At 52.7% G+C, this 13,196-nt stretch overlaps 7 protein-coding genes across 7 annotated transcripts; 5 read left to right on the top strand and 2 right to left on the bottom strand.

Annotated features, from left to right (window-relative positions):
- Nucleotides 1–429: 429 nt before the first annotated feature.
- On the top strand, nucleotides 430–1,086 carry RHO25_012098 (uncharacterized protein; the record flags this gene model as incomplete). The annotated part of the gene is made up of 1 exon (XM_023603504.1): nucleotides 430–1,086. One exon carries the CDS (start codon nucleotides 430–432, stop codon nucleotides 1,084–1,086), a length of 657 nt encoding a protein of 218 aa, XP_023454254.1.
- A 1,061-nt stretch (nucleotides 1,087–2,147) lies between these two features.
- Nucleotides 2,148–3,887, top strand: RHO25_012097 (uncharacterized protein; the record flags this gene model as incomplete). The annotated part of the gene is made up of 1 exon (XM_023603503.2): nucleotides 2,148–3,887. The coding sequence occupies one exon, from the start codon at nucleotides 2,148–2,150 to the stop codon at nucleotides 3,885–3,887; it is 1,740 nt and encodes a 579-aa protein (XP_023454253.1).
- Nucleotides 3,888–4,592: 705 nt separating this feature from the next.
- RHO25_012096 (uncharacterized protein) lies at nucleotides 4,593–5,427 on the top strand (the record flags this gene model as incomplete). The annotated part of the gene is made up of 3 exons (XM_023603502.2): nucleotides 4,593–4,702; nucleotides 4,797–5,150; nucleotides 5,217–5,427. The coding sequence occupies 3 exons, from the start codon at nucleotides 4,593–4,595 to the stop codon at nucleotides 5,425–5,427; spliced, it is 675 nt and encodes a 224-aa protein (XP_023454638.1).
- Nucleotides 5,428–6,103: 676 nt separating this feature from the next.
- RHO25_012095 (uncharacterized protein) lies at nucleotides 6,104–7,196 on the bottom strand (the record flags this gene model as incomplete). Its single annotated transcript, XM_023603501.2, has 2 exons — nucleotides 6,104–7,092; nucleotides 7,145–7,196. The coding sequence occupies 2 exons, from the start codon at nucleotides 7,194–7,196 to the stop codon at nucleotides 6,104–6,106; spliced, it is 1,041 nt and encodes a 346-aa protein (XP_023454455.1).
- Nucleotides 7,197–7,597: 401 nt separating this feature from the next.
- RHO25_012094 (uncharacterized protein) lies at nucleotides 7,598–8,725 on the top strand (the record flags this gene model as incomplete). Its single annotated transcript, XM_023603500.1, has 1 exon — nucleotides 7,598–8,725. One exon carries the CDS (start codon nucleotides 7,598–7,600, stop codon nucleotides 8,723–8,725), a length of 1,128 nt encoding a protein of 375 aa, XP_023454632.1.
- Nucleotides 8,726–8,845: 120 nt separating this feature from the next.
- RHO25_012093 (uncharacterized protein) lies at nucleotides 8,846–9,377 on the bottom strand (the record flags this gene model as incomplete). The annotated part of the gene is made up of 3 exons (XM_023603499.2): nucleotides 8,846–8,950; nucleotides 8,999–9,085; nucleotides 9,213–9,377. 3 exons carry the CDS (start codon nucleotides 9,375–9,377, stop codon nucleotides 8,846–8,848), a joined length of 357 nt encoding a protein of 118 aa, XP_023454633.1.
- A 255-nt stretch (nucleotides 9,378–9,632) lies between these two features.
- Nucleotides 9,633–12,907, top strand: RHO25_012092 (uncharacterized protein; the record flags this gene model as incomplete). Its single annotated transcript, XM_023603498.2, has 3 exons — nucleotides 9,633–10,062; nucleotides 10,110–12,262; nucleotides 12,320–12,907. The coding sequence occupies 3 exons, from the start codon at nucleotides 9,633–9,635 to the stop codon at nucleotides 12,905–12,907; spliced, it is 3,171 nt and encodes a 1,056-aa protein (XP_023454634.1).
- Between the last annotated feature and the right edge of the window lie 289 nt (nucleotides 12,908–13,196).

Genomic DNA, 13,196 nt, shown 5'->3' with positions numbered 1-13,196 from the left:
TTTCGTACAAGAGTGTCCAGGAGCAGGTTTCTGGAAACCATGCGTGAGTCGTCTTAGCAGAAGCTAGGCAAAGGTTAGTAAGAATAGTCCGCACGTATACGAATCTTAGGCGCTTAGTCCCTTTTCGGCAATTACTGAACAGCACGTAAGAGTACTTACCTCTACCGCCTCGTCCCCATTGGTAGGATAAATACGAGCAGCCTTTCAGAACTTCTTCACAGGGAGCTTACTTCTGATAAGCACTTTGTTTAGCAGTCTTGGGTCCATACCTTGCATCCTGCGTGTGAAGCCAAGATATACCAGCAGTATAAATCTCGACGACTGCACCGAACGTAGTCTTTGTATACTCACCATCAGTTGCCGCGGTATACCAGATAGCACATCTACACACCGATCTTACCAGACATTATCATTGAACACAACCAAACAATGGCTCCCTCGGGCAAGACTGGAATCAAAACTGTACTCTGTCTGTTTCTGGCAGCTGTCCCTGCATGGAGCAGCCCAATTGTGCAAATAGCTGCGCCGGTCTTCACATTCGAGAGATCGGTGTCCTTCGATAATCCACTGAAGCGGGCTGTTGATCAGACGCCTCCGCCTCCTCCAAATACTTGTCCCGCCCATGAGCAGCCCATCTTTATCACCCATAACAACGAGGAGTTCACAGTCGATATCAACTGGATGAACAACCACGGCATGGCCGGATACTTCACAGTTCGTGTCGACCCGTTGAGAGTTACTGCAGAAGAAGTTGGCTCTGAGGCGACCGCCCGAGGCGTACGAATTTCACCACCTTTCCAGGTCCATGCCAGGAGAGCTGGTCCTCCTGCAGGAGTCCATGCTGGTCCGAACGATCGCTTCGTTGAGCTGGAACTCGACTCCAACAGCGCTACCACGCCGAATATGGCCAATCATGGACTGGACTACCACTGGGGAGGGATCTGGCCAAGAGTGACTATGAGGATCACGCAGGAGAGCTATCGTGGCAGATTGCATGAGTTTTGGAGAATCCAGTGGAACACGCTCATCCGTGGTGCTATCGCTGTCTTCTTGGTTCACACAGCGGGCCACCCTGGCTGCGGTTGAGGGGGCTGGCTGTGGACAGCAAGATGGAAACTCGCAAACAGCGACAATTTTTGCTCTCTCGTCGCAACCCCCGTGATGCGCTAGCTCGCTTCGCGAGACACAGTGCCTCGATTATGCTTCAGAAGACAGAGGTACGAAGAGGGAGGAAGTATTGAGTCCACGGGAGAGCTACGCAACCTTAGTTCTAGTTCCATTTTGCTTTCCGGTGGTTGGCGGGTTCGGGCTTGCGTCGCGCGATGCGCTGATAGAAGGGCATATACATGTGCGCGGAGACATTCGTTGAATTGTTTGGTCTGCATTTAGGATAGAATCGTATCGTTGATGTGTCTGATCTGCCATTAGGATAGAGATGTAGATAGATGTTCGGTAGTTGAGCATGAGCGGATCGACTTGCTACTTTCGTACGTGTTCTTTCCTTGTTTCTCAACGGTCCTACACCGACTGTATTGTCAGCTGTGCGCACATGCCATGTGCATAGACGACGCGTCGCCTCGAGGACGAGTGCGAGATAGGCGTAGGTGATGTAGACCCATTGATTGCGTTGACTTCCTCATCTAGGACTGTGGACCTGATGGCTTATCGCCCCAATAAATAAGGGCGTACGGACGTCTCCATCGTGTCACAATATGCTACCTATCAAGAAGTCTTTTCTTTCGGGCAACAAAGGTAGCACAGCGGGGGGCATTTCTGTGCCATTGGATTGACTTTCTGTCGTTGGTCAATGGCGTCCGAGCTTTACTTTTTCAGGCACTGGTGGATCATCGACTTGCATCCTGCAAGCTCCTTCGAAAGGTCCTAGTGTCCAAACTGGAAAATGCAGGTATCGCGGGTCCGACGTGGCCCGAGTATAAGTGTTCGAGCACATCAGGGACTTCCTGGAGTCAGACCTGGTCAACGGATTTGCTCACAAACAAACACCGAAACCATGCTGGTCTGAAGGAACCGGGTTCATGCGTACCGGCACGATGGGATTGTGAGACCTTGATTCTTGGTATATTGCAATACACGCTGTCGCTCTACAAAGCCATTGTCTAGCATATTGCCACAACACGCTGAATGCCATGAGATTCGTACTGGCGGGCTGTCTAACAGCTTTTCTCGCCACAACCACGGCTCAGAATGAGAAGAATGACCTCAAAATATGTCCAATCAAAGGCCAGCAATTCCCGTTTCCAACAAGATTGTCAGAAGAAACAGCCTTCAAGAATGCCACCAAGATCATAGAAGACCACTTCAAAGCCAATTTAACCACGTCACCATACAACGAGACCACTTTCTCCCTAGGACTTTTTAGCGTGGATGAGAGCAAGCTCATATTCGAATATTCGCATACGGACGAAGCAGTGCGGAATAGTACGCAAGGAACTCGTTCAGCAAATTCAGACTCCATTTACCGGATCGCCAGCATCTCGAAAGTTCTCACCGTATATCTGTGGATGATCAAAGCAGGAGACAGAAGATGGAATGATCCGATCACCGAATATATTCCAGAGCTCGCGCAGCTTGATCGGTCGCAGTATGACTATGCTGTTCCAGAGTGGGATGAAATCACACTCGGTGATCTAGCGAGCTATCTTGCGGGAGCTTCGAGAGAGTACGGCCTCAACGATCTTGCCCCTCAAGGCTATTTGACCGATGCTTTCAAAGCCACCGTACAAGACTTACCTCATGTTGTGGCACAAAAGGACGTGCCTACCTGCGGCTACCTCACAGTTAATGTCAGCTACGTTACTTGCAACCAAAGACAGTCGATCACTGGCATTGGCGAGCTAGCGGCCAGCTTTCCGCCAGGATACACCCCATTGTACAGCAATGCCAACTTTGCATTATTGGGTGCTGCTTTGGCAAACTTTGCCGATGAGGATTTCGAGAAGGTATTCCATGATAGCCTGATAAGGCCTCTTGGGTTGACTGGAACTACATCGGGACGGCCAACGAACATTACTGCGAGATCAATCGTGCCCCTTGGTGATGCGCAGAAGAGTAGTTGGGACAACGATCTTGGTCCACAGGATCCTGCGGCTGGAGCTTTTTCGACAGTCAATGATCTGGCCGCGATTGGTAGAGCCATTCTGAACAGCACCCTCACGACAAAGGCGGCGACTAGACGCTGGTTTTCGACCATGACCTTTGTTGAGATCATCGATCAGGCTGCAGGTCGGCCATGGGAGATCTTCCGAAGAAAGGTCAACGGGCACCCCGTCGAAGTGTATACCAAGAGTGGCTACTGGGGGGCTCACAGATCTGTATTCGCTGTCGTGCCAGCATATAACTTTGGGTTTGCAGTATTGACTGCTTCGCTTGTGGGCCGTGGTGAAGTGCAAGATGACATCCCTAACGTGGTCATAAACGCAATGCTGCCAGCACTGGAGGAGATCAGCCGTCAGCAAGCACATCGGAACTTTGCCGGCCAATACACGCTTAATGACAACAGCAATACTTCGATCACGGTTACGACAGACGATTTGCCTGGCTTGAGGGTGACCGAATACATCATCAACGGCTTCGATCTGCTCCATACCGTCTTTGGAAGCTTCGGCACCACTATTGATTTTCGCCTCATACCCAATCACTTGTACGGCGGAAACAAGACTGGGTTCACAGGAGTGTATCAGCCACCGCAGAAACAATTGCCTGACGGAACGTGGTACTGGCCTTGCCAGACGTGGCTCGACATTGACGACTTTACGTATGGCAATGTGCCTCTAGGAGGCCTTGTGTTTGAGGTCGATGAGAGAGGGAACGCGTGCAACGTGGAACTTAAAGCTTTGAAGCAGAAGCTCGAGAGGAAACAGGTATGAGGTCCTTTGGCTGTGGCCTGGCTCCAGTCTGACGCTGTGAAGCTGTACTTCCTTCAAGACTACTGTGGTCACAGGTAACCGTGGTTGCCTCTGGATGTCACTGCCTCTGAGTGCAACCGCAGGTCGCTAAGCCAATAAGCAAAGCTTTCAAAGGATTGAGAGCCAACATGGTTAGGCGCTTACACTCAGAGTTAGCTGCATTCAGAGGTATCTGCGGTTAGGGGCCATGGGGCCTCAGAGAAAGCAAGGCGGTTCGTGTGGAGCGGAGGACTGGGATGGGGTCGAGCGGATTTGGATGTGCATGACACGTTGGGCATTTATTGAGTATCTTAGAGCCGATTCATCCGTCCCGTATATGTCAACGACCACATCCACATCCAAGGAGACGTTGGACAAGCGTGGGTCTGGCAAGTGAACGAATGGGAAGCCAACTTCGTTCTCTACCACGACAGCTCGGACCTCACGACTCCAAAGTGTGTGTAGCGCATCTGTCACCTGTAGCCTTGCTTTCTTCGTCACTCGCTCACACACTTCGTTTCGTGTGCTTTCACTGCGATCTCAAGCGCGACCTTGCACTTTCAGGGATTTCGTGTGCACGACTTGCGACAACCAGGAGAGGCCGCACGACAGCTATCCCTCAGACGCGCAGCACCCAAGACAGCCGATACGGCGTGACTAGTAACCCACTGCTACGACAACGCAATTATGGCCGATGTAGCAAAGCGCAATTCGGGAAGAGTTGCAACACCCAAGCAGACGGGCAGCCCACTCCCAGGCGAAGTCATGGAAACCGCCATGAAAGCAGTCGGAGGCCGGTACGCAAGCACATATTCCGCATGAACCTGCAGCTCAAACCCACACCGCAAGTCACACACACAGACACCAGCTAACCCAAGATACTCTTCACAGTGTCCGCCTCACCAACACCCTCAACACCACCTTCGAAGGAACGCTCTACACCGTCGACCCCACCCTCCGCCTCATAGCTCTCAACACGCGCTCCCCACCACCGAACCCTTCCACGAATCCCGCTTCTGTCCCAGGCGACTACCATATCATCCCTATAGCTTCGATCCGCGAATTCCATGTCCTATCGCTCGGCGAGAAAGATTACCTGAGCCAAACTGCCCCTACGAAGATTGATACGCGATACTTGCAGAATCGGCTGGAGAAGCGTGTGGAACAGTTACGAGAGGAGAAGCAACATAAGGGACAGGGAGTCAGTGAGGATGCGCAGAGGTTATATGATCGGTTGAGACAAGTGTATGTGGGAAACTCTTGTCTATGAATGTCTTGCGTATACTCTATGCTAACGGTATGTCTTTACAGCAATATCCCAGTACGATGGCACGCGGGACGCGATGGTCCACAGATGATTGTTCACGATGCAGTCATGGTCTCCGCCCCGTTTGAGCCAGCGAATTGTGTTGCGCCGGCAGACAAGCAGGCCGTGTTGCAGCTTGTGAAGAGGGTTATTGAGGGGGAGAGGAAGAAGTTGGGATTGTCGGCAGCTTCAGGAGGTGTGAGGAAGGGTGGCTGAGAATTGCAAAGGATTGATGATGAGATCGAGAGCTATATGAGGACCTCAATTGCTGGCCGAGGAAATTCGGCATGGCGCGCAGCCTTGCTCAGAATGGCGGAGAATCATTCTTTGCACAATCCTGTCTATGCAAGAGGAGCGCAGTGGGATGCTACCGAGACCGAGCGAAGGGCAATACCTGCCCGTGCCGGAGAGCAATATGGCTCACTGGAGTATTTGGCGTGGATGCGTTCGCGAACAGTTCGAACGTAGTCTTAGCGATGAGGATTCGAGCAACTACATCAATCGAGATATGGCTTGTTCCGCTTCTGTTGCGAAGGTTCCTGTGGTGTTACATGGCCGGGGTTGAAGTAGCTCCGTTCGAAGTTCGAAGGTCAAGACACTCGGGCACTCCATCTGATTCCGCTAAGCAAGCGAGCTATTGAGGAGGTTCAGAAGCACTGGGTAGCGTTGTGTCAGGTCTCGTTGTCAGAACGGAGACAGTATGGCCGAAGCTTTCAGCGGCGTCAGAAGCTCATGAACGTGTCGCAATGAAAATGTGAGCCAGGGCTTTTCGACGCTCGAGGATATGCGCGTTTACCGGGTGTTCCGGTCAACGGAAGGTTCCCAACATGGTGCCATGCAAAATGGAATAACCAGACGTCTGTGATCCCGCTCTGCTGGTTCTCAATCCTGCTCAAGACTCGTCCATGGTCTCAGCCATCGCATCGCTAGGCGTTGCAACCTGTGCCTCGCCATTGCTCGGTGTCTCTGCCGTCGCGAGCGGAGTATCGCCCATGTCCACATCATCGGGCATGTGTGCAGGTTGTGACAAAGGTGACGAGACACGACTCCCAGATCTGGTCGCATCGTCCACTTCCAGGAATTTGTTGGTCGGACGCGCGGGCGTGCCTTCAAAACTTCCCTCCCCAGCTTCGCCACTGTCCGGCATAGGAGTCGCGTCGCTGGCCTCCGCAGGCTGAGGCGATCTGCCATCCTGCATTGGAGTATTCCTACCACTGTTGTCGCCCTCTTCCTTGTCTCCATGCTCATCCTCCATTTCTTCATCCCCTTTCTCCTCTTCTGGCTCATCTTTGATCCCTTTGATTTGCCGTATCATGGCTTCGCCCTCACGAACAATTCTGTCGTATTGTTCTCGTCGCTCCTGCCATGTGCCCTCGTATCCAGCGTTCTCGTGCTGCAAGTCTTCGATCTCCTTCTCAAGCTTGTCGATCTCTGCCTTGGCCTCGTCGCGACTCTTGAGCTTCTTATCGTCGAGGATCTTCGCCGCCATGACATCGTAGCCCTTTCTGCGCTCGAGGGCTTCCTGTGCTTCGACTAGCTTCCCCCTCAATTCAACTGTGTTGTCTCGGACAGCCTGCGCGGTTTCAAGAATCTTGGCCTTTTCGGCTGCGTATCGTTCGCGTTCGCGCTGATTGGAGGAGAGCGTAAGCTGAATGCGGATTATGCTGCTTTCGAGGTATGCGAAGTCCAGTAGCACGTCTTCGCGGAATCGCTCCACTCGCGACGCATCGTACACTGGGGCCTCATCGTCGCCCTCAGCAGGTGGAGATGGTAGATAGGATAGTGATGGCCGTAACGCTGAGCTGTTGCTTAGAAGTTGCTTGGTGACGCGTTGGAATGGTCGCTCCTCGACTGCGAGCAGGCGGTTCGCGTGAAGAGCATCTTTGAATGTGGTTAGTCAATGTCTGCAGGTTCTGAGAGAGACACGAGATACCTTCTTGCGCCTGCTCAGGCAGAGCTGCTAATGGCTGATCTGTTTCGGCCATCTCACCGTACAGCGACTGGCCAATGGTGTGGTAGCTTACGACGTGGATGATGTTCTTTGTCCGTCGCCGTCTTCACGAGATTGGCTTGGCTGACAGGGATCATGCGCCGCCTACCACGTGCAGCTAGTTTCACTTCCACTTCTACCTTCCTTCCTCCACCATGCCCATATATAAACCAATGCCCACATCGCTCTGCCCGAGCGCACTCATTTCGCCTCTTGCTAACTATGACTTCGAGCCTATGGCTAATACATCAGTTGCAGGAGCAGAAGATTGAGTGACAACCCACGTGTGGCAACATACTATTGTTCGAGTCGAGGTTGACCTATTGTCGCCGGTAACAATAGAGTGAGCGATTGCACGACGAACTACATAAGTTGGCTGCGGGCCCCTTTGCCGCAATGACTGTCTCAACACTCCTCGCCATGGCCATTCGCTGCGCCCAGCGCAACATCGACTCCATCGACAACCTCGCCGACATGCCTTTCGACATGGCACGCCCAATACTCAAGAGAGTGCACGACCCGGAGCAGCTGCTCGAGATTGAGAGAAATTCACCGCAACTCGCAGAGCACACGGGCGAGTTCTGGCAAGCTATGATCAAGCGCGACATGCCCAATTTACCGGAAGAGAACATGCTCTACCCCAAGAATCCGGCCAGTTGGCACAAAGTCTACAGAAAGCTCATGCGCGCCGAAAAGGCTCGTGAAGCCGAACAGGAGGAACAGCTTCGTATTACGCTTTTGGGCGACAAAGTCAACAGGGAGAACAAAAAGGCCGTCATTGTGGATAAGGTCATGCACCATGCTCGCGAGGGTCCGGCAATCTTCGTGGACGGCACGCGCAAGAGGGGCACAACCAGTTGGGAGCGCAAACCGCCAATAGAGGCTCACAAGGCAAAGACTGGCGCTGATGCAATCGCCGCGATCAGGAACCGTTCTGCGGCCAATTCCAAGCAGATGAGCCTCAGTCGTCCATTTCAGTCCAATGCACACGCTGGAAACTCTATCCGGGCATCCAGACAAATCAAAGAGGCTCCTGCGAGTATGCTCCGAGAGGCTGGTCAGCGAGGCCGAATGGAAATTGCTCCTCGTGAGCTGCTGCCCCACCAGAAAGACCTGCTTCAGGAACAGCGAAGAATGAACGCGAACTTCAAGGTTCAAGCTCCTGGCAGAAAGGGTGCTGCACAGTTTGCAGCCGCCCACCGGAGCCAGAACGAAGCTGTGGTCCGACAGGCAAGGGAGGTCAATGAGGCCAAGCTCAGGGCACTTACACAATCTGCAAATGCGGCTGCCAGGGCGAAGAAATCATCATCAGCAAAATTCGATTTCGGGTCTACACCACAGGCTGCATCTCCAGAGCCACAGAAGCAACCCGCTAAATCGCAAGCCAGTAGTCCTGCCGCTTCTCCTCCGGCACAGGCAGCATCTCCACCGAAGACGGCCAGCCCTGCACCCGTAGTCGTCAAGAAGCGACCCGCAGCAGCTGGATCGATATTCATGAAGACAACGAAGAAGGCCAGACACTGAGATCGGCACGATGTTCGCGTCTTGGAAGCGTACATTGGCTGCTCGTAGTGATGCAGACCTTCGACTTTCTATCACGGCCCTGTCCGAATCAACACCAATCCGTCACCCACAGCTAGCAGCTCACGACGACTCGCGAATAGCGACCAGTGCTGCGGCTATGGCCTCCTTGGCTTTGGTGACATCTTCTGGCGTGTTGCTTTGATCGCCAGGGCCTTTGTCCTGCTCCTGTGCGGCATCAGACTAGCACATGATATGAGCTCAAAGGACACTTACCAGCTGGGCCTCGAGCTTCTCCTTGGCTTCAGTAATCTTCAGCTTGAGCTGCGGAAACATAGCCTCGGTCTCCTCGAGCGCTTTGCGCTGTGGAATTGTACATTAGCACTCTTGGGGTTTAGCGAAGGCGTACTGAAGTGTTCAATGAATGAAACGACAATAATACGAATGATAGTCTGTAAGAACACCTCGGACAACTCCGATTATGACTTACCTCTTGTCTCAATATGTATTCTGCGTTCTCATCGTCTCCTTGGCTGGCTTCGAGCTTGGCAATTCGTTCTTTCTGCGACTCGTGCTCGTTGCGGTATGACTTTTCCTCCTTGACCAACCTGTTCAGCGCCGATGTGGCGATCGAGATCCGTGAGGGTGCAGGCATCTTCAGTTCAAGAGATGTGGTTGTAGAGCAGTGTTAGTCAAGCGTCATGTTTGGAAATCGTGGGAAAGCGAGTTAGCAGGGTCTCACTTCTCGGCTCTGCGCCAATCATCAACGGTGGCTGCAACACGTCGAGCGGACGCGACGCGGATCTTTCGTGTAAAGTGGTACGCGCGCTTCTGGGCTGCAGAAAGCTCCTCTCCCATCAGACCTCGCTGTATCGTATTCCACCTCGCAACAGGCGAAAACACACCGGAAATGTCGTCGCCGACACAGAGACGCTCAACGCGAGGGAGCGCGAATAATACCCCTCGCCGTTCACAACGCGGCTCGCAGGCCCCACGGTCTTCAGAACCACCCGCCAGCGACCCGCCCCTCCCCGAAGGAGAAGACCTGCCAGACGCGCAATTGCAATCGGAAGCCAATGCAGCATCATCGCAGAGAGGGACACCGAGGACTACACAGAATAGCAATAGCCAGAGCCAAGCTCCTCCCGCCAGCAGTCCGTTGTTCTTCAGGAGCTCGCCTGCGGGAAGTCAATCGCAGTCGCAAAGCCAGAGTTTGGGAGTGCCAGCGAGAGGCAGTGTCAATGGTAGCAGCCCACTGAAGCAGCGAACGGATGCAAACACACCTGCTGGATTTAGCAGCGATGGAGGAAGAACGCCTAGGGCGAATGGTGGCATTGGTGGTAAGTTTGCAACACAGGCTATCAGACCGTCGCTGAGAATGACATAGATTCATCGCCGATTCATTATGCGACAAGTTCCGATGCTGCAGGTCCAGTTTCGAACGGTCAGCGCCAGCACGGAACGAGCTCTACAGGACTGTTCGTTCGATCAGGAGGCATAGGCAGTCAGTCCAACGCAAGAGAAAGACGACACGATATCAACTCAGATCTGCTGGAGAACAGCGGGCGCCGAAGACAGCTTTTCGTCGACGAGAACGGTGCACCAGTGCAGGGAGAATCGGACGCGAATACCTTCTCCAACCTCAACCCAGACACATCAGATGCTGCTGCGCTTGGAGGCCGTGGAACCAGGCTCATCTGGGGTACCAACATTTCCGTCACTGATTCGTGGTCTGCTTTCAAGGATTACTTGTACAACTTCCAGAAGAAATACCGTATGCTTCAGGATGGCGAGCTTATGGAGGGAGAATATGTGGCGCCCGGAGAGCCTGCCGCTGAGAAAGAGGCCCTTGCACAACTGGAGACTATGCTTGAGTTGGGAACAAAGTGCTTTTATCTGGACTGCAGGAATCTCAAGTCATATCCAGGCACAAGGAAGCTGTGGCATCAGCTGCAAGCCTACCCAAGCGAACTGGTTCCGCTTATCGATTCCGCTGTGAAGGATACGCTACTCGAGCTTGCAGAGAAGAAGATGAGCGAGAGGAGATCGCAGGCTTCGCAGCAGAATGGCCAAGACCGTGCGAGAGACTCTAGCTCTATGCCACCAATGCCCAGCTCAGATGTGGACAACGATATGAATGGCGATACTCCAAGACCGACACAGCAGAGCGCATCTGATGAGCAGGATCTCTATGCTGAGGTCGAGAGCTCTTCGTACCGTGTACGACCATTCGGCCTCGACAGGAATATCAATCTGCGAGAGCTGAACCCCAAAGACATGGATCAGCTGGTCTCCGTCAAAGGTCTGGTTATCCGAACAACGCCAATTATCCCAGATATGAAGGATGCATTCTTTCGCTGCTCTGTCTGCCATCATACAGTCAAGGTCGACCTTGACCGCGGCAAGATTGCTGAACCTACGCGATGCCCGCGCGAGGTCTGCAGTGCTAGCAACAGCATGCAGATTGTGCACAATCGTTCAGGCTTCGCCGACAAGCAAGTTATCAAGCTCCAAGAAACACCTGACTCCGTTCCTGATGGTCAGACACCACATTCAGTCAGCTTGTGTGCCTATGATGAGCTTGTCGATGTCTGCAAAGCTGGAGACAGGGTTGAGATCACTGGTATCTTCAAGTGCAACCAAGTTCGCGTGAATCCACGCCAGCGATCAGTCAAGAACATCTTCAAGACCTACGTCGATTGCTTGCACATCCAGAAAGTTGACAAGAAGCGAATGGGCATCGACACAACGACGATCGAAGAGCAACTTGCTGAACAAGCTGCTGGGAGCATTGAAGAGACTCGTAAAGTCAGCGAAGAGGAAGAGACCAAGATCAAGGAAACTGCCGCCAGGCCTGACGTTTACGAACTCCTTGCACGATCGCTTGCCCCATCAATTTATGAGATGGACGACGTCAAGAAAGGCATTCTCCTGCAGCTGTTCGGTGGCACGAACAAGAGCTTCGAAAAAGGTGGTTCGCCTAAATACCGAGGAGACATCAACGTCCTGCTATGTGGTGACCCGTCGACATCGAAGTCGAAGATGCTGGAGTACATCCACAAAATTGCTCCTCGTGGAGTGTACACATCAGGCAAGGGCTCTTCTGCTGTGGGTCTCACAGCCTATGTCACCCGCGACCCAGAAACGCGATCTCTGGTTCTCGAATCTGGTGCCCTGGTCCTCTCTGATGGTGGTGTCTGTTGCATCGACGAATTCGACAAGATGTCAGACGCTACTCGCTCAGTGTTGCACGAAGTGATGGAACAGCAAACTGTTTCCATCGCAAAGGCTGGCATCATTACCACGCTCAACGCCAGAACGTCCGTTTTGGCTTCTGCTAACCCCATTGGCAGCAAGTACAATCCAAACTTGCCTGTACCGCAGAACATTGATCTTCCTCCGACATTGTTGTCACGTTTTGATCTTGTCTACCTGGTACTGGATCGTATCGATGAATCTGCAGATCGCAAGCTCGCTCGCCATTTGGTCGGCATGTATCTTGAGGACAACCCGGATAATGCAAGCAGAGATGAAATTCTGGTAAGTTATCTTGCACATTGCATTGAAGTATTTTGACATACTGATCTCGCTCTCCAGCCTGTGGAATTTCTGACATCCTACATCTCCTATGCTCGCTCAAACATCCACCCAAAGATCACACAACCCGCAGCAGATGCCTTAGTCAAGTCGTATGTTGCCATGCGTAAACTGGGTGAAGATATCCGAGCTTCGGAACGCCGGATCACAGCCACAACTCGTCAACTCGAATCTATGATTCGCCTATCCGAAGCTCATGCAAAGATGCGACTTTCGGAGACTGTCGATGAAAGCGATGTCGACGAAGCTGTGCGTCTGATCCAATCAGCTCTCAAGCAAGCTGCTACAGATGCCCGCACAGGTCTCATCGACATGGGGCTATTGACCGAGGGCACAAGCGCGAGCGAACGGAAGCGGAAAGAAGACCTCAAGAATGGTGTGCTATCGGTGCTGGATGAGATGCTCAGATCTGGCGCGCAGAGCGCGAGGTATGGAGAAGTCGTGAGGACGATGACTGAGCAGAGCTCTGTGCCAATTGAAGGGCAAGATTTCGCGGAGGCTATCAGGAGCTTGGAAGCTGAAGGGAAAGTCCAAGTGCTCGGTGAAGGTGCCAGGAGAAGCATCAGGAGGATCACGGGAATTGCATGAGGATGATGTTGATGAGCGCTTTTGCTTTGCCGTTATGGCGTGCATGGAACGGAATGTCTTTGTCTGGCGTTGCGACATGAGAGATGCATGTAGATGATACCGTATTTGCCGAACGATGCCTTATGCTTGCTGTTGCCTTCGCTCTAGTCGAGAACTTATCGGACTTTCTCTCACGCTCTTGTCACATCCGTAGTCATCGCTCATGCGGATGCGATTGGTGTAGCTTTGCTTCCCATACCACGTACTCAACTCTTCGCAGACCAGCACTGTCCCCGCTATGGTATCTCAG

This window comes from Cercospora beticola, chromosome 8 (genome assembly GCF_033473495.1).
Source record: "Cercospora beticola chromosome 8, complete sequence".
Classification (NCBI taxonomy): Eukaryota; Fungi; Ascomycota; class Dothideomycetes; order Mycosphaerellales; family Mycosphaerellaceae; genus Cercospora; species Cercospora beticola.
This window is presented reverse-complemented; position numbering and strand designations above follow the sequence as displayed.